This window comes from Numenius arquata, chromosome 20 (genome assembly GCF_964106895.1).
Source record: "Numenius arquata chromosome 20, bNumArq3.hap1.1, whole genome shotgun sequence".
Taxonomy (NCBI): domain Eukaryota; kingdom Metazoa; phylum Chordata; class Aves; order Charadriiformes; family Scolopacidae; genus Numenius; species Numenius arquata.
In genome coordinates, this window is record NC_133595.1 from 6705892 (window position 1) to 6733474 (window position 27583).

Consider the following 27583-nt stretch of genomic DNA (forward strand, 5'->3'; position numbering starts at 1 on the left):
TATGCGGTGGGTTGGCTGAGGAGCCCTGGGACTTCTCTTGTGATGTGGCTACACCTGCTGGTGCCTGGCTGCTGCCTCTTGTCTTCTCTGTGCTGGAGTCTCCTGGAGATGGCCGCAGAGCCAGCCTTGCACTGGGACACTGCAAGGGAATAAAACCTCTGGAGCGTGACTCCTCAGCGCCAAAGCACTAAGAGTTCCAAGACTGAGAGCTTTTATTCCTCTCTAGTGTAGCGTTGTGGAATAACTGCCCATGCTCCCTGGATCACAAGAGGTTATTTGAGTTGCAGTGGAGCAACTGGCACTTCCTATCCGACGGTCTTGAAAGCTCTGCTCAGGGTGGTGGGTGGCCCTTCAGACACTGCTGAGCTGCAGCAGGAACCGCTGCTTCCCGGGTTCCCGTGTGTCTGTTTGGACTTACACAGCCCAAAATGTGCTCTTTGCTTTCTCCAAGGAGGTGAGAAGGTAAGGCTCAGTAGGCCTGGCTGGCGTACGGGTGTCCAGAAAGAGAGATAAGAGCGGGGCTTGTTTGCCATCGAGCTGCTCTTGCTGCACGAGTCTTTTCCTGCATTTCTGGAACAATTGAGAAATGTGCCGTTGTCCAGTCACGAACACAAGCCTGTCTTGATGACATTTGTTCCGTCTGCGTGCACATAAGAGGTCAGAAAATTTGGTTGGTTTTGTTTTTGTTTTTTTTCCCCTCCTTTTTCTGAGTTTGAACTGCATTTGAACTCTGCGCTCTGCTCTGAGTCCCAGTCTGTAACTGCGCCGTGTGGGCACATTCTGCCTGACCTAAATCCGTGCCCTTGAGTACCTTGCTGAGATGTTCTCCTCCGACAGGAGCTGACAGCAGTCTCGGCTTCCCCCCTTTCCCTGGTGGTGGTTCCTGAGCTCTGCAAGATGCTCTCTGACAAGAGCTTGTGAGTGCGGGAGCGGAACAGGGCTGGTCACCAGCGTCCCCAGAGCAGGGCACCTTGTGGGACAGCGGGAAAGAAATGGTTCTTGAGGCTGCAAACCTTCATTGTCTTCACCATCCTCTCTCAAAATAGGTCTCTGGTATTTTTCCCCTGCCAAGGAAGAATTTAAAGGTGCTTTTTAGAAGCTGTTCCTTTGTTAAGGTCCTGGACTTGCTGCTTGTCCCACTAACGCTTACTTGCTGCGGGGTGCGTCGCTGTGGGAGATGTGCTGTAGAGGAAAGGGAGGAATCGCTGTACACACCCAAGCTGCACACTTCATATTCTCAATGACTGCAATAAACTCAAATGCCATTTTTTCCTCCCCTTCAGCCTCGGTGCAGTTGTCCTTTAGTCCACTGCTTTACCGGAGGATTAGCTATTCTAGGCTTTCCTCTTCCTATTAAGATTTTACTAGAATTATATTAAGCCCCAGGAGAGGGAAAGGAGCTCAGCAGAGCCGCTCTCTGCTAAAAAACCCTTGCTAATGAGTTTTGTGAGGGAGCAGCCTGATCTTGTGTGATTGAAATCTCTAATTGTAACATACACCTCCGATACTTCTCTCTTCCATCATCCTCCCCAGGAAGCACAAAAGGAGCTGGGAGGAGGGGGAAGGCTCTCCGGCTTGTCCTTACGCTCTCTGACTGCGCTTTTGCTGGGAAGAGAATTCCTGCTGTAAAGCTGTGCCAAAGGCACGGCAGTTGCTGTCTCAGCTGTTTTCACGCGATCCCTCCTTCAGATTGCATCAGGACCCTACGTGAAAGCAGAGGGAGCACAAGTGTTTGTCATGCAGCTGGGATCCATGCTTCTGCGCCGTGCGGCGGTGATTAATTGCAGGTTGGGGAGAAGAGTGAGCTAGAAGAAGCCTTTTGCAGTAGCAGGGATGACAGCAGGAAGCATAGGCTGACCCGGGGGTTCTCGGGTTCACCTGAGCACAGAAGTTCTTGTCAGTGAGTTTTTAAGGGCTTTTAATGACCACTCTTAGTGACAAATGCCAACAGTCCTTACCTGGGCTTTGTACGGATGGAAAGGTCTGTCTGTCTTGGACGGACACACGGTGCTTTTGAGAGCACATGGATGCCTGAGCATTTCTGGTGTGAAATAAAGTTCTCCATCCATTCTCTCACCCTTGCACACCACTCTTCCTTCCTTAAATCATGTGCCAGGGGCTGTCGGCCTGACGAAGCCAGCTCTCTCGATGCATCCCAGGCGCTGTTGCTACCACCTCTCTAAAGCCTGTCTTTAAAAAGAGATTCCTTGTCCCTCTTGCTACACACGTCGCTCCTGGCCACCGGCTGGGTGATTTCATGCCCTGCCGCCCACTGAATTCCCCACTGCTGCTGCTCGTGGGGAATGCAAGAGGAGAGGAGGAAAAAAAGTCCACCAACCTGTCATTGTTCAACTCCTGCCTCATCAAAGATTTAAATGCAGGGCCTCTGCCAGACTCATCAGTAAGTTTGGGTTACTGTCACCTCACAGGATGAATGATGTCCCCGTGGAGGTGGCACCCAGCTAGCTATTTGTTAACGCTCCGTGCAGGGATATAAGATGGCAACCTCAGGCTGAGGTTATCTCCTCTCCGTGACACCGAGTGAGTTATGAGCTAATAGCACTTTATTAAAATAGTATTTTGTATTGGAGAGCAAATCTAAGAGCAGATGGATTAGCAAGCAATCCATCACCCCCCATCTCTGCCACTGCCAGCTGAACCGCCTTCTCTGTGCTTCAACCACCGCAGCTGGGAGACAGATTTATAACGTGGTCATCGATCTATTCTCAGTTACTTTTGAATGCGATACACTGGGAGGAAAGTTCCATTGTGCCAGTACAAGGATGTGGGCACCCCACACCTTCTCACCAGGGCATGTCCCACGCTGTAGGACTTTGGGGAGACGGGAATCTCCCTGGGAAGTAGTTCTCTGCCAACCTGTGGTTGTGTTTTGAATGGAGAAGAAACACTCCGATTCTTTTGTCTTCCATTGTCTGTGGCTGTTTCCATTTTATTGCAACATTATTATTCTCCTATTTTATTTTTTTTTTTAAGTGGTGAATCTGATTAATTAATCCAGCCTGTAATGCAAGTCACTGGCTGGCTGTGGGAAGCCTTGCTGCTCCAGGAGGTTCTTAGTAGCTCAGAGAAGACCCCAGGCAGTCCTCCAGCTCTTGCCCTGTCTCTAATTGTTCTCACCTCAACAGAAGTCACATCATCTGTCTTCTGCTGGCCATTTTTTTACCCCGAGACATCATTTGAGGTGCCAGTGCCTGCAACCATCACTCAGTTCCATGACAGCAGCTCCCTGCCTTGCTGCCTGGGTGGGTTTTTTTTTCCTCTTTCTCCTTCTGTGGGTTTTATTCATGTTGTGGGGGTTTCTTTGCTTGGGTGTTGGGTTTTTTTATTGCTGCTCTGCTTTGACACAGGGTCTCCAGCAAGACTTTCCCAGAACGACTCGTGCATCAGTATCTTTGCTCATAAGGACTGAAGTCCTGCTCAGTGTCAGACTTGGTCTGTTTTTGTGTTCGTGTCCTGTTCCAGGAGAGAAAAGAGCAAAATGAAGAACGTTAAAGGGCTGGGTTTGGTACTGCTGGGATGGGAAATGCGCTCCTGGTCCGTGCCACAGCCGAGGTTTCCTGCCCCCTGCCTTTCTTCCTTGCCCTCCCAGGCAATAGGCTCCTCTCTGGAGGCAGCTTGCACACAGAATTTGCTTTTAACAGTAAAATATTTATCTTCTTTTTAAATCATTTTCAGGCCTCGGGGCTTCTCTGTGTTCCCAGTGAGTGGGAGACGAGGAGGGTAAAATCTGGGACAGTATCCTACGGTGCCACATAACCTGGGGGAAACGGCACAGCCCTTCGTCAGGGATTGGGGCTGGGCACAGCGGGTTTTCCTCCACCATCTGAGCCATGTTTGTGCCGCCTCCTCCTCCTTCTCCTCCTCTTCTTCCTCTCTTAAACCCTTGCCCACACGCTAGTGACCTGCTGTGCCCCCGCCGAGCCTCCAGCCTCTCACCCCAGGAGCATCACTCGGTTCAAAGGGTTGGAAAAAACACTCAGATGCAAAACATGCAAAAAACTATTTTACTGACAAACAGCAAAGGACGGGCTTAGTTCCAGGAGCTGAACTGGTTATCTATTATACAAACATATTATTGAAAGGGAAGGAATGGCTGAAATAACACTCACTCGTTGACCCAAATAAAATCACAGTGTGCTTTTTCTATTGCCTCCCCCCCACCCCCAGGCTCTCTGCGGCCTCCGGCTGCTCCGCTCGGCCTCAGCGCCGCCTTGCCACCACGGCCGCTGGAGAACACAAACTGTAGGTGACGTTTGCCTGTGCAAGTGTATTTAATAAAAAAAAAAAATAAAAAAAAAAAAATTAGCCATTTATTGCTTTTCAACCACAGTAGAGATTATTCTACAATTAGACTCAGGGCAGAGTATAATCTCTCTCTCTCTCTGTTAGTATCAACGCGTGTTGGACCTCTTCCTGCTGGCTTGGTTTGGGTGCAGACACAAAAATAAAAAAAAAAAAAAAAGAAGAAGAAAAGAAGGATTAACAACTGGGGAAAACAGCACTCCCAAGTTTTGTTCTCGTATTCTCGCTGTAGAGCACTATTGAAAAAAAAAAAAATCCTCCTAAGCTGCGTGCTCTCTCCTGCGAGGGTTTCCACTGCCTTCGCCGCTGCGAGCTGAGGGTGCTCAGCAGGACCGAGCCACCCTCCGTGTCACCCCCTCCCTGGGCTCAGCTTGAAGAGGGGACTAAAGCTACCAACCCCATTGGAAAAGAAACGAGCGCGGATGGACGGGGAGGTACCAAAGAGGAGGAACAGGCTTCATGCAGCGAACGCGTGATGGCACACACAGATATAAACACACTGACACACACACACACGGAACTGGGACAGTATCCCGAGAGCCAAGCTGGGATGCTGCAAACTGGCAGCCAAGGCTCCTCGCTGTGCTCCTCAAACCTGCCCACGTTGTCCTTCTCCTCTGCCTCCTTCTCTTTTGCCCCGACAGCCCACAAGAAGGGAGATTGCAGGCCTGGCATTTTTGTATTTTTAGTTTTTTCTCTTCTCTAAATTCACTTGCTGCTTTATGCTCTCCCGGGCACCACGGTGAGCCGGCCTGGCCTGAGAGGACACCTCATCTTCACACCATCCTAAGGAAGAACCAGCAGTCCCGTGTCCCTCTCCTGTCTGTCCCCTGCTCCACGTCCCATTGTCACTGAAACATACAGGTTGCAAAGCATTTGATCCAAATGTCTTCCTATTTGTACCGTATGCTCTAGTAATAGAAATACTTCTGTTCTTTTACATCCGGAGGTGCTCTGGGAGCTTTTGTTGGCTACTTCTACCTTCAAAGCCCTCTGAACGCAGAAGAGACCTTCATTACCTCCATCTTCACACCCCCACACACACACTCTTCCCCGATGCCACGCTGACCATTTCACCAGCCTCTGCTTTTCTCCACCTGCCTTTCCATACTCCTCCTTTGCAGCAGGTCCCAGCCACCAGCAGCAAACTGGGCTCCTCACACCAAAAAAACCATGGGTGAACGTTTCCCCTGCCGATCCCAGCTCTGGAAAATCGGCACATACTGTTTTAAACTCTGTCTCTGCTCTAAAAATAGCCCCTCCTGAGGCGGCACAAAATTCCCCCCACTCTCCATTTCTGCAGAAACCTCCCTCAAAGCATCTGGTGGCCGAGCGCTGAGATGGTGCATGGTCCCTACAGACGCAGCTGGGGGCTTTGCAGCCCCGTGTTTTCCCTTCCCCAAGGCTCTGGCCAGTGTCTTGCCCAGCCCTGACTTTGTTGTGTCAACTCCCTGATGCCAAAGTCACGTTCTCCCAAGGGAACCCTTTTTGTTTGGGTTTTTTTTTTTTTTTTTTTGCTGGGTCTTGTTGTTATTGTTGGTTTGATCTGTGGTTATTTTTTGTTGGTGGTGTTTTGTTTTTGGTTTTTTTTGGTGTGTGTGTGAAGACTGGATCAGAGGCAAGAGAACACCAAACAAGTCAACACTAGTACATCTCAGACAATTAAACAAGGAGAGAACACCCCCACAACCAGACAAAAGCAAGACGAACACACGCGCGGGAGGAGAAGACAGTGCAAGGGCAGACTTCACGGACAACGGAGCTGCGAGCGAGAGTAGCAACCTCACTTGGACAGAGGAACGAGGGACCACGAAGTTGGACATCGTTGGTAAGGCTCACACCTCGAGGAGAGGGAACAGGGACAAGATGTTGAGCAGAGAGAGCGGGTGCTGCTGGGGGCAATGCAGTGGGGTTCTGCAGGACTCGGAACATGGTGGCCTCTTCCACCTTCTGCTTCTCTGGCAGGGGCTTGTCATCTCATTCCCCAAAGAGGAGGCCTGGCAGACACTTGGTTGTTTGGAAGACTTGTCATCTTCTGCACCCCACTATGGTTTCAATGGCACAGGGGACCTGGGCTGCTTCTCTGCAAAGAGCTCCCACCACTTGGTATGTGAGGTCAACCAGTGCCACCAACGGCCATGGTCTCACCTCTGGTACATAGGTTCCCATCTACACCAGCTTCCTAAAAAAAAACAAAACCGCACGTCACACCAGGAACCTGACCTTGTGTCTCTGTTAAGCTGGCTGTTGGAAACCACCCCTGCACAGAAGATGGACCAGATCTCTAGGGTCAGGAATAGGACCTGGCCATACTGTGCGGGAAGGAACTGTGTCCCTTTTTTATTATGGATGAGAATCAAAGGCCTGGTCAGTTCGACGGGATTAATCCCACTGGGTTGGTGTGTGCTGAGACAAAACTCGCTCTGTGAGTACTTCTGGTTTCCTTGGATTTAAGACCAGTGAATTATTCCCAGTAAATTTAATTGCACTGAGAGCTTTGTTTATTTTATGTATTGACTAAGTGTAACCAAGATAGGCTCACAAGGTAATAGCTGCAGACACAGCAGATTTAAAAAAACATCTGATTTTTAAACAGTGGGAATATGTACCATGTAGGATCTTTTTTTTTCCCTCTTCCAGAGCCTTATATTCTTCTGAAATTCTGGTGTGGATCAAACTTAGTCAGTGTGAGCCATCACTTCACTCTTTCCAGCTGTAAGTTTCATATTTAATGATATTTCAACTAAGGTCCGTTACTAGAGCAGAGAAGAACCAGATTTTCACTTCCATCTGAGTTTAGGTCACTGCCTTAAGCCTCTCTTGTAAGAGGGTCCAAGTGGAAAGATTATTATTTAAAGTGCTTTCTTTCCCCCATAATTAGTTCCAGAGCCTCAGTATTTGTCCTTATCATGATGGAATTTTCTCCCCTGCAAAACGTTTTCCCATCTGAAGACATGTCCGTGACATGAACCCTTTTTATGGTACAGACCCTATTCTTTGCGGCCAGTTAGGCATGCGCCACCACAAGGGCAACCAGACCAGCTGTTTGGCCAGCTCTCCCCTGGCACTCTACGGGTGATGCTCCGATGGAGGGAGCATCTTACGCCTCTCGAGGAGGAGCCCATACGGTCAAACGCACAAAGCTCAGAGGGTGAGGGAGGTTGCAAAGCCGCGTGTCTTGGAAAGGAGCTGCTCAAGGAAAAGTCATTCTGGAGATACTGAGATGTGGCTGCAGATGTGACAACTATGTCCTGAACGACAGACAGTCAAGCAGACAGACATACATATAGACCGGGCAATTATTTAGGCCCAGACAGAAACTGGGACTTCAGGACAAGAGGCACAGGGGAACAGCAAAGGTAGGAACAGCAGAGAAACAGGTATGTTTGGCTCTTGGGCAGCTTTGGGGCTTGTAAATAACTGAACTGATCCTGGGTGTAGGAAACAATGAAAAAACCTAAGATGCAGAAGCTGAAGAGTGAGGAAAAGAGCAGGGAGCCGTGGTGTCCTTTTTCCTTCACACACACTGCAATCAAACACTAGGAGGCCATTGACAACCAACAGCAGTTTCTCATAATGTTCTTCATCCTTTTGTTCTGGATGTTTCTCCCATTTAAGCACAAGCCCACTCAATACGAAATGATGAATGAAGGAGAAATGATTGGGATTCGGGGCTTCCACCTTACATTCTTGGGGCTAGCGTCTCCCTCCCCTGTTCCTCTCCATAAAACCCTCTCTCTTCCCACTGCAGGTGCTGCTGACTGCTGCCCAGCATGTGCAAAAGCAACGTGGTCTGGATGCATTTACTTCTCTCCCCCAGCAGAACATGACTGCTACAGGAACCAGGTACCACAGCGCTGTCTAGGTGTACACAGACAACTCTGCAATGAAGGAGGTCTCTGGATGTGGAGGTTGGTTTCAGACGCTTGACAGCTACCTCGAGACCCACACCGAAGCTGCAACCAGGGGAATCATAGACTCATAGAATGGTTTGGGTTGGAAGGGTCCTTAGAGCTCATCTCATTCCAACCCCCTGCCATGGGCAAGGACACCTCCCACTAGACCAGGATGCTCAAAGCCCCATCCAACCCGGACTTGGACACTTTGAGGGATGGGAAGCAAAGGCAAAACCACAATAGAGCATCCTTGTATTTGATTTAACCCGTTATTGGGACATTTGACTCTGTAGGTGAGTTTGGCTTCAGGCCCACATCTCTCTGTGTTCCTCAAGCCAAGCACACTCTGCTGCCCAAGTGCTATTTCATCTCGGAGCAGCAACGCAAGAAGACGGGTGGCTCTTCATGTGCAGGAGGAGTGAGGCTGTTACCGGGACCCTCTCACTGCGTTGTCAGTGGTTCTGGGGTGGTATTAACCAGGGCCTCGGGCTCACCCCCTGAGTAGAGGGGGGAGAGCAGCTCCTTTCCTCCCGGCAAGGGGTGTGTGGCAGTTTTGCAGCAGAGGGGTATGATCAGGGTGTGAGTCAAGTGGGATCTAACACCGTTCAACTCCATACACTTCCCCCCGCACATCAGGAGCGACTCCTCTCTGGCATCAGTGGAGAAGAAACGGTACCACCCCCACAAAAGCGGTGTAACCCGGGCAGCAGCAGCCCTCTCAAACGGACCGACACCTCCCCGTGCTCTTCCCCCGGCACTACCATCCCTCGGATCGCTTAAGGCAGGTCTCAGCGTACAGCAATGCAAACAACGGATCAGTTACACATTCCCAGGCCTTCCTTCCCCCACAGCAACTGCCCCAAAACGTGAACCAAAGCAAAAGGGACGCCGTGCCTTCACAGCCAGCTGGCAGCAGTCCCCATCCAAACCTCTCACCAGCCGAGCCCTCCCGGCAACGGAAAGAACGGAGCAGAGCAAAACCAAGCCAAAGGACCAAAGAAACGGGGGGGACTTGAGCTCTTGGATGAGAAACTCCACATCTTCTTCATGTTGTCCCGCCTCCATACCCTTGGCCGACATTCCCCGTGGGGTAGCTGGATGTGCAGGACAGCCGTGAACGCCAGGAAAAGACGGGGGGGGTTGAAAGTATAATGCAAATATCTCTTTTTCTCTTTTTTTCGGTTGTTTTTGTTTGTCTGCTTTTTACATATGTACACAAGTCTGACAATAAAATGTGGAACACAGTGCAATGTCTTGGCTGCGTAGCATCCAGGACTGGCTTAGTTGTGCATCGTGGTGTGCCACAGGGACACACGGGATGGATAAGTAAAATCGTGTCCTCGGCTGGCTTCCACAGAGGAGCAAACCAGTAGCTGTTCCCCTGGAAGAAGAGCAAAGTCCTTTTTAAAACCTCACTGCAGTCTCTGGAGGGGAAGGCATTCCTCAGAGGTGCCGTGGGCTCGGGTGCCCGTTATGGTACAGCTTCTGTTTGATGTGCACCATGTTCCCAGTCGCCTCCTCGTACTGCCTGTGATGACGTTTTCTGAACTCCTTTAAGTTACAAAACTTTGGAATCCAAGACCAGGAGTTGTCTGGAAGGCAGAAAGGAGAAGGGAGATGAGATATTTACAGGAACGGCGAGACCCACGTTCTCCTGCCTTGCCTAGCCCTGTTCCTGGCCTGCCCCACAGAAACCAGGCACGAGTTACGGCCTCGGGAAGGCCACCCTTGACCTTCAGACTGCTGCCACATCCCTGTTCCATCCTGGCCCTTTTCTTCCATCTCCTGAAACACCGGCCAATCTCATGCAACACCAGCACGAGCCACGTTCTGCCCCACAGCCGGTACAGGCTGTACAGCATCATTTTTTTTATCCAGCGTTTCATCCCGCAGCCCATGAACCTTTCCCTGTAGCGACGGTTCAGCTGCCACCCAGTTTCATGAGAGCTTTGGGTCATTCCACCCCAAAATGCCCATAGCCCAACCCCACAAAGGAGAATTTGGAAGTCCCAGAGAACAATAGATGGTAGAAAGTTGAACTATTGCAACCGGCACGAGGTGGTAAGAGGCTGCTCTGGCAGCTCCTATGAAGCACAACCTGGTGTCTGAGTTTCTATAGAATATTTTCTATTTTAAGAAATCTCTACCATCAGGAAGGAGCAATAGGTTATTCTCATAGACCAAAATTTAAGCTGATCGGGCCACAATGTGACATTGAGTCATTGCTAAGTGGTGCTCATGTATTTCAGGCAGGGCTCTACATCCTGTACCAGTACCGTATTTTGTATTACCCCTACCCCTGTCTCTCATAGTCACAGGCACCGTTTCTTTCCTCAGAAGGAAATTTTAGCTTAGGTACTCGTTCAACAAAGAAATAGATACCCTTTCTGCATTAAAATGACTAGTTGATTTGAATGAATAGGAAATACCTAAAGGCTCAATGTTCATTATTTTGCTGCAAATTTTTCAGCCTGTCTTTAGTGAAATGTACCCAGCCCAGCACACTGGCTTCTCCTTGGACAGAACAGCTCAAGGTATGTAAAACCCTTTACTGGAAAGAGCCATCGGGTCCCATTGCACAGGTTATATATACGCTGGAGACCTCACCTACGGATTAGAGGAGGGCTTCCTTCCAGAGTCTCTTCTTCTGTTAATTTGTGATGAATATTTGATTGTGAGGCCAGAGGGCTGTTAACGGAGCCGGGAACAGCAGAGGCACACATGTGGGGAGCAACCTGCCTGGTTTAAGAGCAGACTGGTCCCGTGTGGCTAGTGCAACACCCCTAAGACGGCACTAAGAGACAAAGTCTCAGGCCAGAGGGGTGTCAGCCTTCTGCATCGTGAAAGGGGCACTGCCAAGGGGTTGCTCAGGGAAGAAAAATCTAGGTGTAAAGTCATACTGCATTCATTTTCTGAAAAGATGTATCTGCACAGTATTTTGCACCATTGACCAACCCCTTCTTAAACCCTTAGAATATGCACACATGAGAAAAAAAAAAGAAAAAAACATCGTTTAATTTAAATACTAAATTAATTACTAGAGTTGGCCTTTATTACTAAAAATAGAAATCTATGCAGTATCCATTCTCAAGAAGGTGCCACATCTGTAGCTTCTGGCTCCATAGCAAAAGGCAACAGCTCCGAAGAGCGCTATTGCTGCACTCACTGTAGCATCTCGCCCAAGGAGCTCCTGCCAGCCCCGCTGACTCCAGGAGCACTGATGAGATCACAGCCACAGGTGGGCTGATCAAAAACAGGTGTTATGGCCTCAAGATTGGCTCGGTACCTTAGATCTCACTGGAAACTCTGACAATTAGCCTTCTGCTTGGGAAATGACAGCAACACAGCCTTGAGAGAGTCCTGATTCAGAAACCGTTCAAGCAGGCTGCTAGGGACTTGGGAAGACTAATGAGAAATTAGTATCATTTTGGTCTGAGTTTTTAGAAAGCGATAGTCCACTTCCCTAATTAGAATTTCTTACAGGTTTACAGATAAATCTTTCTCTTGCTCGCTCTCCTTTTCCTCTGAGCTGTAGTTTAACAGACACCATCAGTCACAGTTAGAGAGACTGAGATTTGTAGGGACACTGTTATGGAATTTCAAGTCATTCACTATTTTAACAGTTTTTCTGTCTTTTTTCCCCCTCCAACAATTAAAGTCCATGGGATGCCCGTGCCGAGAGAGCAAAGAGGGGCAGAGGGGGCCTCTGAAGGAGCATCTGTTGGTCATTCTCAGGATGCTAAGGTCCAAAGACTAACTAACTGTGGCTAACACTTCCCTGCGGGGCTGATGTCACCACTGAAAAATAAAATTGACACATCTGGAACAGCAACGAGGCTGGGAAAACCTCAGCTGGTGTGTCCCTGACACAACGCAGACATGTCTATCATTGTCACCACGTTGTCGCACGTTTATACAAACAACAAGAGGCTGCACCCCGCGGGCACGTGCCTGGCAGCAAATTACACGCACAGAAAAATCCAGATTGCAGGGAAAGTTTTGTCTGGCCTGAAAATATTCTGCCCACATGCGCAGACGTGCAGCCGCCATCTGCCAGCCCGCCTACGTGCAAACACGTTGCTTTCCACCAAAAACCCTTTTGCACCAACACTTTCCCAAGCAGAGCCCCTCGAGGCTGGGCTCCACGGCTGCCTCTTTCCACCTAAACATTCCCGCTCGTGCAAAGAGGGCTGGGATAGGGCTGGCCAGGCCAAATCCACATGGAACAAACCCTGGAGGAGTGTTGACCTCCTCCACCAGCCCCAGAGGACAGGGCAAGGGATCTGAGGCAGGAGAAAGGGAGCCCGTGAGGCTGCACTTACCATACCGTCGGCTGGTTCTCCAGGCTCGCACTGCATAGTGGAGAACCCCATCCATCCACACCAGAAACCAGCTTATACAAAAGCCCAGCAAAAGTCCCAGCATCAGATCAATCTCTTGCTTGGTTACATTGTCAGTCACAAAGTAATTCTCCGAGGAGTCCACCACTGACTGATCCCCGTCATATGGAATGACGTAATGGACATGATGCCTGTTGCGGGGAACAGAAACGGGGAAAAGCATCAGCGGAGCAGAGCAGAGAAGGTTTCCCGTGCAGCGGCTGCTCTTGGTGGCCAGGGGCTGGTTTAACACCATTCCTCCGGGTTTCTACCAACATCCCTGGGAGCAGAAGTGCTGTCTTGGCTGTTTGTGCTTATGTCAGCAGAGGAATTGGCAGAGAGGGAGGTGGAAACGTATAGAAACCTGAACCCCTGCCTGCAACTCGTGTCGCATTCCTGACACAGGCTCTCTGTGCCTACGGTTGTCATCTGTAAAACGGAAGATAATATTAAGGACAGCGGGAGGCTGGAGTGGTCACCCCCCCCGAGATGTAAAGGGCACTTCTACGTGCGTGTTGGCAGGCAGAGGTCAATAACGCTGTGCTCCTGTGCCTACACACAGGGAGGGGGGCAGCGGGGCAGCCCTGCAAATGTGATCACAACCTACTGCCTCCCAGGAGCCAGAGAAGTCCTCTGCGACACGGCACTGCCAGCCTCACGGCACCTCTCCGTGGCACCGCTCTGCCTGATGGCCCTTCGCTCCCAGGAAAAGGAGACTCCTCTCTTCCTCGCATCGGAGCAGAGCGTGTTTACAGCCGTGGAGGAAGCACTTGAATTCATCTGCAGATAGCAGATGGCAGAGACCCTGCGGCACATCACTCCTGGAAGAGTCATCCTCCACGCTCTAAGGTTTTTCAGGTTTTCTTACTGCAGGAGTGGGGTGGTTTGGGATGTGGGGGTCTCCTTCACCCTCCTCAAGGAACAGGCAGCAATTACTGTCTGTGGCAGGTAGCAAGAACCCTCTCCCAGTGCAAGAGCAGACAGCGAGCCTTCTTGTAGTGCCCCGAGTACCACCTGCAGCTGAAGCTCACTGCTCCCTCAGACAGCACTTGGGCTCAGGAAGATTTCCCAGCCTCCCATCCTGTCCTGTCCCATCCCATCCCATCCCATCACTTGCTGGGGACACGGTCCTTGCATTGCAGCCAGTCTCCAAAAAAGAAAAAAAGCCATCAGCTTAGGGCTGTCCCCAAAGAGCAGAGCACAGAAGTGCAGCAGATGTCCTGCTATGCCACAGGCTGCCGGTCTCCTTCGGGGGACAGCACGGATGCTGGAGCTTCCAGAGATCTACATCTCTCTCGGGGGTTCTGGAGAAGCTGGCCCCTTGCCTTATGCCGGCAGGGCCAGGGCGACTGGGTTCATTTGTGCAACAGGATGATGGAGACCAAGCTTGGGAGGAAGCCAAACTGCTTGAAAGACCCCGGTTAACTTGGGGAAAGCAGGGAAATAGCAGGGATGGAGGGAGGGGGTTGTAGAGCAGAAAAAACAAGGCAGGTCTGTGGGGGCTGAACGGGAGGGGACCATCTGTGACAGGTGAGGTGAGCGTGTGGGACCAGAGGATCCCAGACGACCGGGGATGTGGGATGCAAAGCAAAACTGGAAGCAAGCTGCTCTGGAGCCTCTGCATCTGCTTCAAATGGCTCTTAACCTTCCCTGAGAGCAGCCAGGAGCCATGAGGCTGCCCGGGCTCTGTGCTCAGCCATCCTGCCTCCTCCCACTGCCTGCTGTAGAGGCAGGCACCGCTCGGGCAGGCACCGTCACTGCTGCCAGGGAGTCCAGGAATGGCCAGCCAGCCGTGGTGAGGGGCGCTGAGCAGCCCCACGTGCCTGCCAGGACCGCTGAGGTTGTGTCCATCAAACCACCACCAGAGTGGATCTGTGCAGACCACAACAGTCTGCAGCACAGATCCATCACCAGTGCTCCCAGCTCAAGGCCAGGGCACAGTTTGCATGGGCTCCCCCACCCCAGCATCGCCCACTGCCACCCCCACCAGCATCCCCCACCGCCACCCCCACCAGCATCCCCCTGCCCTCACGTCCCTCCCACATCCATGGGCCCATCCCTGCTGCCACAGGCAGGAGAGGAGGATATCGCTGGAGGCCTCTGAATATGCATAAGGTGCAGGTTGCTCAATAATCACGCCTGAGAAACGTCCAAATATTTACACAAACAAACCTCCACTCAAAGGAACCTACTGAAAACAGCCCTAATCTCAGCAACGACTTAATGGAGGCCACCTGCACCAGAGGCACCAGCTCCCGGCACATCAAGGCACGTAGGGCTGGTGTACAACCTGGTGCCATGACATGTGGGGGGTGGAAAGGGCTGTGTGGATGGGAACCCATCTCGCCATGTTCCTGCTGTCTAGTTCTGCTCCCCGTTTGCATCCAGCAAAGGCCCCAGTACCAGGGACCAGACTGGGGCAGTAGGAGAAAGGAGATGCATCCAAGCCAGCTCTGATGGCAGCTCGAAGCGACCACAAAGGCAGGCCCTGCTCGTGCCTCCTCTTGCTGGTGGGTTTGTAACCAGAGGTATTTTCCTTCATTTGGCTCAGGAAAATCTAGGGGGAAGAGGGTGTGTGAGGAAGGGCTCCCAAAAAGGGGGCTCTTATTCATGAATGGGAGGGCTCCCGTTGATTTCATGAGCACATTAACTTACTCCCTTTTGCTTCTTGCAGTACAGAAACAGCCCGAGGGCTGAGTCCACAAACACCTCCAGAAACTCAGAACTCCTTGAAATGATCAAGAGCTTGAGTCCCTCGGCAGGAGCTGCTCTGTGTTTCCTCTGCATTGCTGGGTCACAACCCACAGCATCGCCAACACGCAGCCATCTCTGGCCTTGAGAGAAGCGAAACTTCCCAGACACAGCGAGGATGGACCCATTGCTGGGAAGGGAGTGCAGACATCTTGCCACACATGAGGTGGCTTTCACGGAAGGTCTCAGCCCTGTGCCAGAAGAATCGTAGAATGCTTTGGCTTGGAAGGGACCTTAAACACCATCCAGTGCCACCCCCTGCCCTGGGCAGGGACACCTCCCACCACACCAGGTCCCTCAAAGCCCCCTCCAACCTGGCCTTGAACCCCTCTAGGGATGGGGCAGCCACAGCTTCTCTGAGCAACCTGGGCCAGGGTCTCACCACCCTCACAGCAAAGAATTTCTTCCTGAGATCTCATCTAAATCTCCCCTCTTCCAGTTTAAAACCGTTACCCCTCATCCCATGGCTCCCCTCCCTGATCAAGTGTCCCTCCCCATCTCTCCTGGAGCCCCTTTAGGGACTGGAAGGGGCTCTAAGGTTTCCCCAGAGCCTTCTCTTCTCCAGGCTGAACCCCCCCAACTCTCTCTGTCCATCAAAGAGAGTCCTGGCATCCTCTCCTCCCACTGCCACACTTCCCCAGTGCTCAGGAGCAGGGATGTGCCCGTAGCACCCACATACATGCACACACACACACACGTGTAGCACGGCCAGTACCACGGGACACGGCCCTCTCCTCATGTGCTTCACCTGAGGTGGGTTTTTTTTTTCCCTACCACAGAGTCTGCTCCCTTCACAGCTCCTGTCCTCTGCTTGCAGGGCACTGAGGGAAGGGACACAGTCACCTCTTCCCTGCCTTGTCCCTCTCCTCGGTGCAGGCTGACTCTGCACTCTGCAGTGGGATCTCCTCCAGCCCTTTGCCCGTCCAGCCTGGAGAGCTGTGGGACAGCCGTGCCCAGGGCAGGGAGGAGTCAGTCCTGTGCACGCTGAGCCACCAAGAAGTCCAAAGGCAATTCATGAAAGGCAAAATCCAACAGAGAGCAACAACTTTGACCTATCCGGATTTGGCAACCTAACTTTTCCAAGTATCAGAGGTCAATGTTGGATCCCGGGTGCAAATATCCTTAAAAGAAAAGCCTCTTGTCACCAAAGTACCCCAGGAAAGCACCCAAGGCCTTGCACTCCTACCTTCCAGGTGGCTTTTGGGAACCCTGAGTTACCAGAGGAGGTCTATGCAGTGGAGATGCCAGTTTCCACACTGCAGAGTTTTCTGGAAAGGGTTTAGCAAGGCTCAGGGAAGATGAATTGGAACAGGTTGCCCAGGGAAGTTGTGGGTGCCCCATCCCTGGAAGTGTTCAAGGCCAGGCTGGACGGGGCTTTGAGCAACCTGCTCTAGTGGAGGTGTCCCTGCCCATGGCAGGGGGCTTGGAACTAGATGATCTTTGAGGTCCCTTCCAACTCTAACCATTCTATGATTCTATGAATTTTCCCTGCTACTGCAACAGTTGGGAGATCTGGGCCACAGGAAATTTTATGCTTCATTTTGGCTTAACAGGACCGAGTGGTGCCACTGAGATGGGGAAGGGAACAGGGACAGAGCCCCCAGAAGTTTTCTGTTGCAGCTCAAGTCCTTGGGGACGTTACAGGAGTGATTCAGAGACGCTGCCACATCAGCACAGCACGTTATTAATAGTGTGCAAAGGTCCAGGGTCCCCACCGCATATCAAGGGAATTGGAAACTGGAACATGGCCTGGATGGCTCTGGGGGCTGGATCCAGTGAGGGAACGGATCCCCTCTAAGCTGAGCACAACGTGGGTGCAGCAGGTCACCACCACCTCCACGCCAGTGCTCCTCCAGGGAGGGCAGTGCTGGGGACCAGGCTCTGGTAGGGCAGTTTCAGAAACGTGGATGTCCAGGGGCTGACACAACCCTCCAGCCAGTGCCTGTTTCACAAACCAAAGACCTTTGAGAAGAGACGAAAATCTCCTTCAGCCTCGCGTCACCTCAGCCAGCAGCCAGAGGACTGACGTGGGTGTGAGGATTCGGGGGTTCACAGCACCCTCGGATGTGAGAGAGCTGTCACAAAGTACCTGTGGTCCTCAAAAGGTAAACCCAGGTCCTGATCGTGTTTTCTCTACAAGAAAAAGCTGTACCAAACAACCTGAGGGCCAATTCCTGGGCAGTTCAAGATGGTATCGGTTGTCACAACAGATCCAGGCCAAATTATTCCGATTAGGTTAATTATGGGCCGCCTCCCTTCATGGGCCATGCCCTTTCAGCCATGCCCACCCTTGATGTGGTGGAGCTTCCACAGGAAACAGATGTAATCGTAGGAAGAGAACTGTAACCAGCCTTCAGGCCAGAAACACCCTCGAAAGCAGGAGGGTCCGGTGATCGCCAGCATCTGCTCTCCTGAAGCAAGGGAGAGACTGGATTTGCTGATCCATCCCCAGACAGCACCTGTCCCAGGTGGGGAACTGAAGCTGCTGGACAAAGGAGAGTGTTTGTGTCTGTGCCCGTGTGCTGGAGCTGGTAGCATCCCTGTCCCTTTTCCCGGTCTTTGTGACAAAGGGGGAAAACCCTCCTCTCCTCCCTCCCAGGGCTGGAGCAGAGCCTTGGCCAGCACGGCTGGGACGTTTCCCTACAGAGCTGCCCGAAGCGCTATTGTCCCTTCCAGTGACCTTGCGTGTGTGCTGGCTGCTGCAGCCACCGCACAGCATGGGAGCCTTTAAAAAAGCGCCACTGGTCCCTTGTTTTAAATGCAAAGAGCCCGTTGCTGCTGCCTCTCCGCTTCCCACGTCCCACCCCCCTCCATCGGGGATGTCGGCGCGATGATGCTCTGGCTCCCTCCTGGGCAGGTGTCACTCTCAGTCGGTAGCCAACACGTCACATCTCCTGGGCTCATGTGTCGGCTCTCACAACCTGGATGGACTGACCCATTCCCCACCTCCAGCCGCAGCAGGATTCGGGGGAAAGTGGCTTCTCCTGCCCTACAACGGGGGGCTGAGAGCAGAGCCAGATGCTGTTCGGCATCCCTGCCTGACCTTGCAGCCTCTCCTCAAACTTGCCAACCAGCCCCGCGCCTCTCGGAGCCCACAGACCAGTGTGGACGGCACCATCGCACAGGCGGAAACATCTCCCTGGGATCCTTCGCCCTCTTAACAGCTACCAGAAGCACACCCCCCCCACAAAAAAAAAGGCCTGGTGGTCTCCAGCACCAGGCAATGAGCACTCCCAGTGCATCCACAGAGGATCTGGGGATGGAGAGGTTTCATGACTTTTCCAGAGTGGTTGGGAAAGGGGGGGACAGAGCAAAAATGTACTCGCTGTGTACCCCCGACAGCAGCAGCCTGGGACGAGCATTGGCCTGTCCCTCTGAGCGTGGAGGGCAGCATTTGGCCCCTCATGGACAGAGCCTGGTGAGCAGCATCATTCAAACCCGTGCTCCAGCCCCACCGACCATCCTCCCCAGTCACCGGTGCTGCCAGTGACCCCAGCACCAGGGCAGAGCCCCAGCCAGCAGCCAGCTCACACATTTCCACCCCGTGCCCAGCCTGGGAAGCAGCCCAGGGGGTCTCCATGCACACCAGCCGCTCAGGAGAGGTCCTGCCGTGAGACTCTCCCTTCCTGGATCAGAGCCTAGGGATGAGGTATCCCTCAGATGGGAAGAGCTGACTTGAGGGTTGGCCAAGCCCCCGGCTCTGCTGCAGGGTGCTGGCATCCAGGTAAGGCTGACACTCCTTCTCAGTCCTTTCCAACCCCGCTCACGGGGAGAGGCTTTGCCCGGGAGGGAAAGACTCACCCAAGGTCACTCAGAAGGTCAGTGGCAAGGAGAATACGTGCCAGAGCTCCTGAGCTCCCTGTCCTTTCCCAGTGAGGGAACTTCCAAGCCCTCCCAGGCTGTTTTGACGGGTCCTTGCTCCATGCAGGTGTCATCTGTTCTCTCCAACTCACCCTGCTTCCACGAACGGACGCCCTTTGGTGTTTTTCCTTTGCATGACATCACCCAGCTCCTGATCTGCTGCCAGCTCTCTGCTTCCAGAGAGGACCCTTTACTGGCTGGGACAGAGACATTTGGACTGGGGCAGTGCTACACTTCTGCAGTCCTCCCTAGCCCTGCACTCTCCTGGGAATAGCTAGATCCCAGGGAGGCAGGACCTCCTGCATGCAAGCAGGGCCCCAGCACAGTGATTTGGGCAGCCTGAACATCTCCACATGCTGAGGACAGAGTGCGCCAGGCTCCCCCAGGGATCTGCTCCAGCAGGCACATTCCTGCATGGCATCCATAGGAGCCAGCAGGAGTGTAAATGTGGCTGTCACCCCTTCTTCCTCTGGCAAGAAGGCAGATGTGAGGAGAGGAACAGTCCCTGTCACACCAGGCATGTCTGTGCAGGCTCAGTACCAGCACCGGGTACCAGGGTCCCTGTCTCTCTGCTGATGTCCTCCCTCCATGCACCATCACTACACCACCGTCCCTTCTGGGGACTGGCAGGACCGTTTTCCCACTGAGCAGCTGTAGATGCACCTCAAGTGGCCTCAGGACTTCTGGCAGCTTCGCCCTCCTTGGCTCCAGTGCTACCAGTAGGGAAAGCATCAGCCCAGCCTAAGAGTGATGGCCCACCTGCACAGAGGAGAACATCTGCTCCTACCTAGAGGGCCAGAGGACCATCCGGCTCAGCTCTCGGAGCAGGACGGCTCCTGTGGCAAAGGCACTGTCCATCCCAGACTCAGCCAAACCAAAAAGAGCAGCTCTGTGGATGTTGCCACTTAACGGACCGCAAATAGGCATCAGCCTCCATCACCTGTATCTTTGCCCTGGGATGGAGAGAAGGCAGCGTCCATGTGCTGCTCCAGACAGCGTTGCCTCCCAGCACCTCGCATCCAACCAGCCATGGGGTCCGGTCCCTGCAGTCCCTGAAAACCTGGCACAGCTGAGCATTCACAAGCACCTTCTCAGTTCTCCTGCGTCCGGCGAGAGGCCACAACTCCCTTCCGACTTCACACACTGAAAATCACCTGCCAGGGCCCAGCATAGCGAGGTCACTCTTGCCTCAGCAAGCTGCTACCTTGCTTCTGGCAAACAGTGACAAGCAACAGCTTTGGCCTGAAACAGCCCCAGCGACCCTGACCCCCCCAGGGATGTGCAGAGCGAGGGTGGAGACGAGCCCTCCAGCGCCAAGTGCTCAGCGTCCAGCACTGAAGATGGGGCTGGCTTTCTTCCCCAAATGTCCTCACCCCAGCGGCTCTCCCCAGTCACTGCCAACACATCCAGCGCTTAGGAACATGGATAAAAACCTCAAAGTATAGTCCCCGGCTGTGGGAAATAAGGCCCTCTCTATGAGCAAGGGTTGGCAGAGGGCATTTCAGGAAGAAGAGGGCAGGGTGCTGTAAGCTGGCACTCCCTTTCGCTTGTCCTGGGACCTTCTTGCCAGGCTCAGCCCCCTGTGGAGAGGAGAACAGGCAGAGCCCAGGGAAAGACATATCCCTGCCCGTGAGGAGAGACCCCAGCCATGGCCTCCATGCAACCCAAAGAGCTCTTTGAGGAGACAGCAGGACAGTCACCCCTGCTGGCCATGCACCCAGGTGGCTCCAACGAGCCCACCAGAAGATGGGCAGAGCCTAGGTCATCCCTGGGTATGGCTCCTGCCGCTGCCTGTCAGCCTCCCACCACAGACCAGCACTGGAGGGGGACTCGCCGCGTCCCAGACACCCCTCCCTGGGGGGCAGAAAACGTGGACAGGAACAAGCAAGGAGATGGAGCTGGAAATACAGCAGCCTTCCCAGTCTTATGGCTGGAAAGGGCACTCCAGCATCAAACAGGGACAGGGACAGCCAAGGGGTGACGTCTGGGCTTTCCCCCTGGAGCTTTGCAGGGATGCAGTGGGACAGAGAGGCCTGGGAGAAGCAGAACACAGAGCCCCAAATCCCTTGACCTCAGCTGGCACCCAAGACACACACAGGTAATGTTCCACAGGCCACCACCAGCAAGGTGACAGTCCCCAGCCCCTCACACTGACACAGGCTCAGTGCAGACTCTGATTCCTTCTAGCGAGCACATCCATCCTGCTGTACACGGGATGTCCAAGGCCAGGCCGGGGTGTCTGGACATGGCAGACCATTCCTGGGAAAGAGATCCACTCTGATACCCTGAGGAAGATACAACCAGGGCAGGAAACTGGCAGGAAAACGTTTCTGAATGAATTAGCTGGTGTGACTGACACTACAACCTAGGCTAGGGCAGGAGGGAAAAACAATAATCGCAGCGTCTCAGCCTATTGCACATCAATCTTCACTCATCCCCAGTCCTCTTTCCCTTCTCCAACATTTACTCATTTTCCCCATTCCCCCCAGCAACACGCTGACCTGCAGCCAGTTCCCTCCCCCAAGGACTCCCTTTGGTTATTGGCAAATGAAGAGTTGTCCTTTCTTTACCAATCCCTTTCACCACCCTTCACAACACGCTCCAGGCTCCATCCTTGCCTTGCGCAGGGCGGAACCGCTCATGGTTCATGCCCCGTGCGCTGAAGGCCTGCACTGGGAGCACTTGGGCAGGTGGCAAAAAGGGCAAGGCACATCCAGCATCACCTGCCTTTTAAATCCGAGAACTCGGACCACCGGCATTAGGGCAGCAGGTCAGAGCTCAGGGAGAGCAGGTGAGGACCACAACCCGACCCATAGCATGAGGCCGCGCCAAGCCTCGCAGCGTAGGGATGCCCTGTGGAAGTGTCACCTGCATCAGAGCATGAACAGGTTGAAACCAACGCTCACGCACAACAAGAGCCCGTGCCCAGGAGCAGAAATTTGTGCTCCTGGTATGCTATTTCTGCTGGCAAGAGCCATTGCTTCTACATACCTAAGGCAACTGGTAAACTTCGGCTTTTCGCCTCCTCGCAGCTCCATGCTTGGCAGTTTGGAAGCCGGTCTGTGCACTTTCTAAGAAATGACCTAACTATGTCTGGGGAGAGTGCCATGGCTAATTTATCTGCCTCAACAGCATCTCTGCAGACATAGAGTTTGAGGAGAGAGGAATGGACCCGCCACCTTCTCCGACTTGGGCAGGAGGGACACTCTGCCAACACCACCAGTGGGACCTGACACTCCTCAGTCACTCCAGGTGATGTTAAAGTCTATTACCAGCAGCCAATTTCCACCACCACTGAATGCAATTGTGACAAGTAAAAAGAAAAATTGGTTGAAGAGGCAGAGGAAAACTCTTAAACTAGTGAGAGAAGTGAAACCAGTGAAGACGACTCAAAAAAATTACCTAAGAAAAAGCCAATCCCTGCCAAAAAAAAAAAAAAAGTCGAAGACACTGTGGACATTTCTTGTCCCCAGTCATCCCAACTGACCTTAACACAGAGGTGCCTGAGGTGCCCAAGCAGCCAAGTATTTAGGGTCTGCTTACCAGATCACTCAGGGCCTGGCCGCATTTGGCCCTAGAGGTGCTGCCTGTACTTTTTTGCTGTTCTGCCACAGGAGGCTGAGGAGGAACCGTGGGGAAAAAGGTAACGATCACCTTCGGTGAACGAAGCAGAGTGGAAGGGCAAAGCAGTTTCCCTTCATTAAGCGATGAACATCCCCGTTTCAGCTTAGCTTCCACACCAGGGACACCAGAGGGATGTGACACCTGGGAGACAGGATGCAGCTGGTCCCAGGGGCAGCTCAAAGAGGAGTGAAGCTCAGTCTAGATGTTGGCTGTGGCAGGGGAGGGCTCCCCAGCACGTCCTTTAGCTGGCCCAGCCTTCGTGCTGCTTTATTCCCCCCCCAGACAAGAAACTCTCCAGCAGGCAGTGAGGAACCAGGCACAGGAGGGGACCGAGGCCTCCAGGAGAGCAGGGTAAGGATCACCGACAGCAGTCCCATAGAGGGGAGAGAGATTCGGCCCCCCTAAAACTCAGTCCCCAGGCTCTAAAGCCCAGACACAAGCTCAGCACCACCGCAATCACACTCGACACAAGAAGTGCTGCGTTGTTTAGAATTGAGCATCGCCATGGAGAGAGGTAAGTATCTGTCCAGTCATAAACTTCTGCGCAGCAAAGGCATTTACTCCTGGCACAGAACCCACCCCGATGCCCTCAGCTTGCTCCACGCTCCCCAAAAGCACAGACCAGCTCCCTCGGCGTGCTCTGCCCCAAGCATCGTTACAACCTCAGGAGAAAAGCCACGGAGAATTTAAAGCTGATCAAAGATTGCAAAGCCTCAAAGTGACACTGTCCTAGACAGCAACACTCCCTCCTGGCCACAGATCCTCTCCGTTCGCCAAACCCCTCTTCCTTTCAAGCCACACAACCACCAACCGCAACACCCAGACCACAAACACCAAGGAACAACACAGCCCCGTGACAACAAAGGCCAAATGACAAGCTTTTAAATCAAAGTTACTCACTTTCCCAGGGCTCACAGATGCATTTACACAAGCATGCACACAAAGGAAAATGGACTTCCAGGCCCACAGAAAACTCTTTTTCCGGAAAAAAAGAAACACAAAACAAAACAAAAAAAAACCAACAAAAAAACAACCCCAAAAATAACCCCCGTGTTGATGTAGGAGCTGCCGAGGAAGGTGAGACACAGCCAGAATGCAAAAATGGTAGCCCAGCCAGCAGCACCCTGCCGCTGGCCACCACCTCTCTGCGCCTCGCCGATGGGATGAGGTGGGAAGGGGCTGGCAGGGGGGGACACACACACAGGTGAGAGAGATTTCACGCAGGTAACTTACCTCCCACAGTTGCAGTGGCAAACTCGGTCTTCCCCTCTCAGATGCGGTAAGATGTAATTGTGAAATCTGTCCAACAACGCATTCATGTCCATCAAGCAAGCTATTGCCTGTAAGAGCCCATAACCAAGGCATCTGGTCAACTCTGGATGATGGAATAAAACATTGACTCTAGTTTGATTGCCAAAGACTGAAGCAGTCATAAAGAAAACAATCTTCGGTGTTTAATGGGGCACACGCACATGCACACACACACGCATCCACACCGAGGTGCACAGGCTAAGGGACGGTGCAGGGAAAAAGGGGGGGGTGGGGGGGGTGAGATGGAAATAAGCAAAAAATCTCTTACCATAACGATAGAGGCGCCCAGGATCATGAAAATCATGGTGTTTGCATTCATGGACATCAATAGGGAATTGCCAGCGGTCGGGTCCGTCCGCCCCCAGCCCGCCGAGAGCCAGCGGCGGCCGCGCTATTCCGCAGAGCTCGGCCCGGGGCGCATCGCGCTGGGCGCCCGCAGGCTGCGGTGCGGCGGGGGGCGGCGGGGAGCCCCCCGCACCCGCACCCGCGCTCCCCCGGGCCGGGGATGCCTGGGGCTCCCTGGCCCTGCCCGTTTTATTTTTTTATTTTTCTAGGACAAACGTTGACAGGTAAAAAAAAAAAAAAAAAAAAAAAAAAAAAAATCATAAAAAAAAAAATAAAATAAATAAAAATCTCTCTCTCTCCCCTTCCCCCGGCCTCAGCCGAGGGAGGTGCGCCACGTCTCCGGGAGCGGGCACACACCGCCACAAGCACAGCCCTTCATGCAGCAACTGGAAAGCGAGCCAGCCAAAACCGGGGGGGGGGGGGGGAGAGGCTGGGGGAGGAGGAGGAGGAGGCAGGCTGCAAAAATCACCCAGTCCGGGGGAGCCTCATTGCGTCCTCTTCCCCGACCCTCCCCAAAATCACCCCCTTCCCCCCGCTTCCGATCGGCGCGAAAAAAAAGAATACCCCCAAACCACCACCCCTAAAAAAAAAAAAAAGAGATACACCCCCCCCACACACACCCCCCCCCCAACTCCCGGCTCGGGGCTGCGTGTCCCCGCTGCTCGGCTTCGTGCTGGAAGCCCCCGGTCCAGCGCCCCCCCCCCCCCCCCCCTCCGCCTCCTCCCGGGCCCGGGTGGCTCCGCGGCGGCGGCTCCGCACGGGGGAGGGATGCGGGATGCAGCGGGGAGATGCGCCCAGGCAGAACCGGCCGCCCCCTCCCCAGCCCGGGCATTTACCTACGTGGGGAGGCGCCGGTCCGAGAGCGGCTCATGGCGAGCGACAGCAGCAGCGACAGCTCTGCGGACCTGCCCTTGCGGGGCTTCCCCCCGCCTCGCAGCCACACGCTTCTTTTCCCGAGCGAAACCCCGGCAGCGGCGCTTGGCCGCATTTTGAGTCCCACACGCCATCCTCACCCCGCCCTTCCTCCCGCCCGGGCTCGGCCCCGTCCTCCTCGCATCCCGGAGGGGCCACAGGGCTTGGGGGGGGGGGGGACACCGCTACCGGACGGAGCAAAGTGGGGGGGGGGGGGTCCAGGGGTGCGGGATGGGATGGGAGCCCCGAACTCCGCCGCGCTTCCCACGGCACCTCCCTCCCTCCGCCCGCTGCTTCCCAGCGACGTCCCCTCTTTGGGGGGGGTGTGGGGGGGTGGTGTCCCCAGCCCCTCTTTGTGCGTGGTGGGGGTCTCCCCAGCCCCTCCTGGGGGAGGGGGGAAGAGGGGGTGTCACTCCAGCCCTTCGCCCCAGGTCAGCCTGAGTCCTCCTATCTCGGGGGAAGATGCCTGAAGGGGCACCCAGGGAAAGCTGCGGGTGCCCAGCCCTTCTTTGAGCGATTCCCACCTGGATTTGGCCCCCTAAGAAAAGCTGGGGGTGAGGCAGAGAGAGAAGACACCACCCCCCTCGCTTTTTTTTTTTTTTCCACAGAAATAAAATGACCCCGTAACAACTTTGTCCCGTCCATCAAACCTGAGATCTAAGGTCCAAGCAAAAGGTCAGGCTTCAGGTTCTCCCCCTGCTTTTATTTCACCGCGCTATTTGGTCAGTCCCACTCGGGCCCTGGTGAGGAGCTTCTGGGGAAAAAAATAAAAGAAAATAAGTGACCAGCCAATAACTTTTTTTTGCTTGTTTGTTTGTTTGTTCGTTCTTTTTCACGTAAGCCATGCAATCCGGGTGAGCAGCAGAGATTCCAGCCACCACGTGGGAAATGCGTGGTAGCACAGAGCCCGGTGGTTGTTCCGTCGCGTTGTGCAGCGCCTTCACCTCCGGCTCCTCAAGGTTAGTTTCACCTTGCTGGAGCCCAACCATCATTTTGGTGGTTTTTTTTTTTTTTTTAGGCTTCTCAGGGCCATCCAGGTGGAGTTTGCCTGTTCTGGGGTGTGCATTCCTGCATCTTTGTTTTCCTTGTTCCTGAGGCCACCGTCAGCCTCCTTATGTAAGGACTTGTGTTATATAAACTCCATTCTTCAAGGAACAGTCATTAACCTACTACTGGGTATTGAAAATACCAAAATACTGTCACACAATTAAAATCACTAAATGGTGTCCTCAAATTAGAGCACAGATTGCATTGCAGATTTTTTTTCTTTTTTCTTTTCTTCTTCTTTTTCCAATTAAACCACACGCGTGAAACATTTGATAAACCGGGCACTTCATGCAAAAGAGCAGCAGCAAAAAGAGCTGGGACGGCGCCTCTTGCCGCAATCCTGCCCGACCCATCAGGGTTCCCTCCTCAACAGCCCTCGGCCCTGGGCTGCTTTCACTTCTGGCTGAGTCGGAGTTGGGTCCTACCCTCTCTGTGCGGACCTCGGTACCGGTGATGCAGGGATAATGCAGCTGGTTACTCTGCCAGTTGTAGAAAAAAACAGGCTTTTTAAAAAAGTAACAGTCAAATAAAATAAATAAATAAATAAAATAAATCACAGGAGAGACCAGACGATGTGAAGACAAGTGGGAAGGGATTTTGTGCAACTGAGGTTGTGCCTGGCCACCAGCCAGCGTTCCCCATCTCCCACCCGTCCCCAGGCTGGGACACCTCTCAGCCGGGCTTCAGGCACACTTGGGTGTAAGCGGGGTTTCTCAGCGTACCTCTGGAGGAGCCCTCTTCCCTTATTGTCTTTCTGGAGCAGAAGTCCTGGCTGCTGGGGACACCAAATGTCACTGCTGTGATGATTTAGTTCTGTGTGTGCCACAGTCCTGGTTGTACCTCGTGCTCTTCACCTCCTGCCTTCAGCTATAGGGTGGTGGTGCTGCCCAACGGCCAACAAACTTCATCCCAGTCCTGGGCACAATGGTCCTCTCTTGTTCCCACCAGCATGGCCCAGCATACAGGATTTACTACATCTGATGGGTTCACAGGGCTGCAAACGGGGAGAGCAGCCATGAAATTACCGCAGTCTTCATTAAACCCAGTCGCCGCACACAACGGTTGAGTCAACGATCTTCAGCACTGAATTATATCAGCAATTCCTTCTCCTCTCTCCACCTTCATCCTCCCTCA

At 53.3% G+C, this 27583-nt stretch overlaps 1 protein-coding gene across 2 annotated transcripts; it reads right to left on the minus strand.

The window, feature by feature from the left end:
* Positions 1-9413: 9413 nt before the first annotated feature.
* Positions 9414-24470, minus strand: TMEM240 (transmembrane protein 240). 2 transcript variants are annotated; one of them, XM_074161748.1, is made up of 4 exons: positions 24414-24470; positions 24068-24174; positions 12542-12750; positions 9414-9811 (listed from the first exon to the last, which is right to left on the minus strand). In XM_074161748.1, exons 1-4 carry the CDS (start codon positions 24468-24470, stop codon positions 9663-9665), a joined length of 522 nt encoding a protein of 173 aa, XP_074017849.1. In that variant the 3' UTR covers positions 9414-9662. The 2 variants fall into 2 exon arrangements, with proteins under 2 accessions (XP_074017849.1, XP_074017848.1); XM_074161747.1 differs by lacking the exon at positions 24414-24470 and having other exon boundaries at positions 24068-24267.
* Between the last annotated feature and the right edge of the window lie 3113 nt (positions 24471-27583).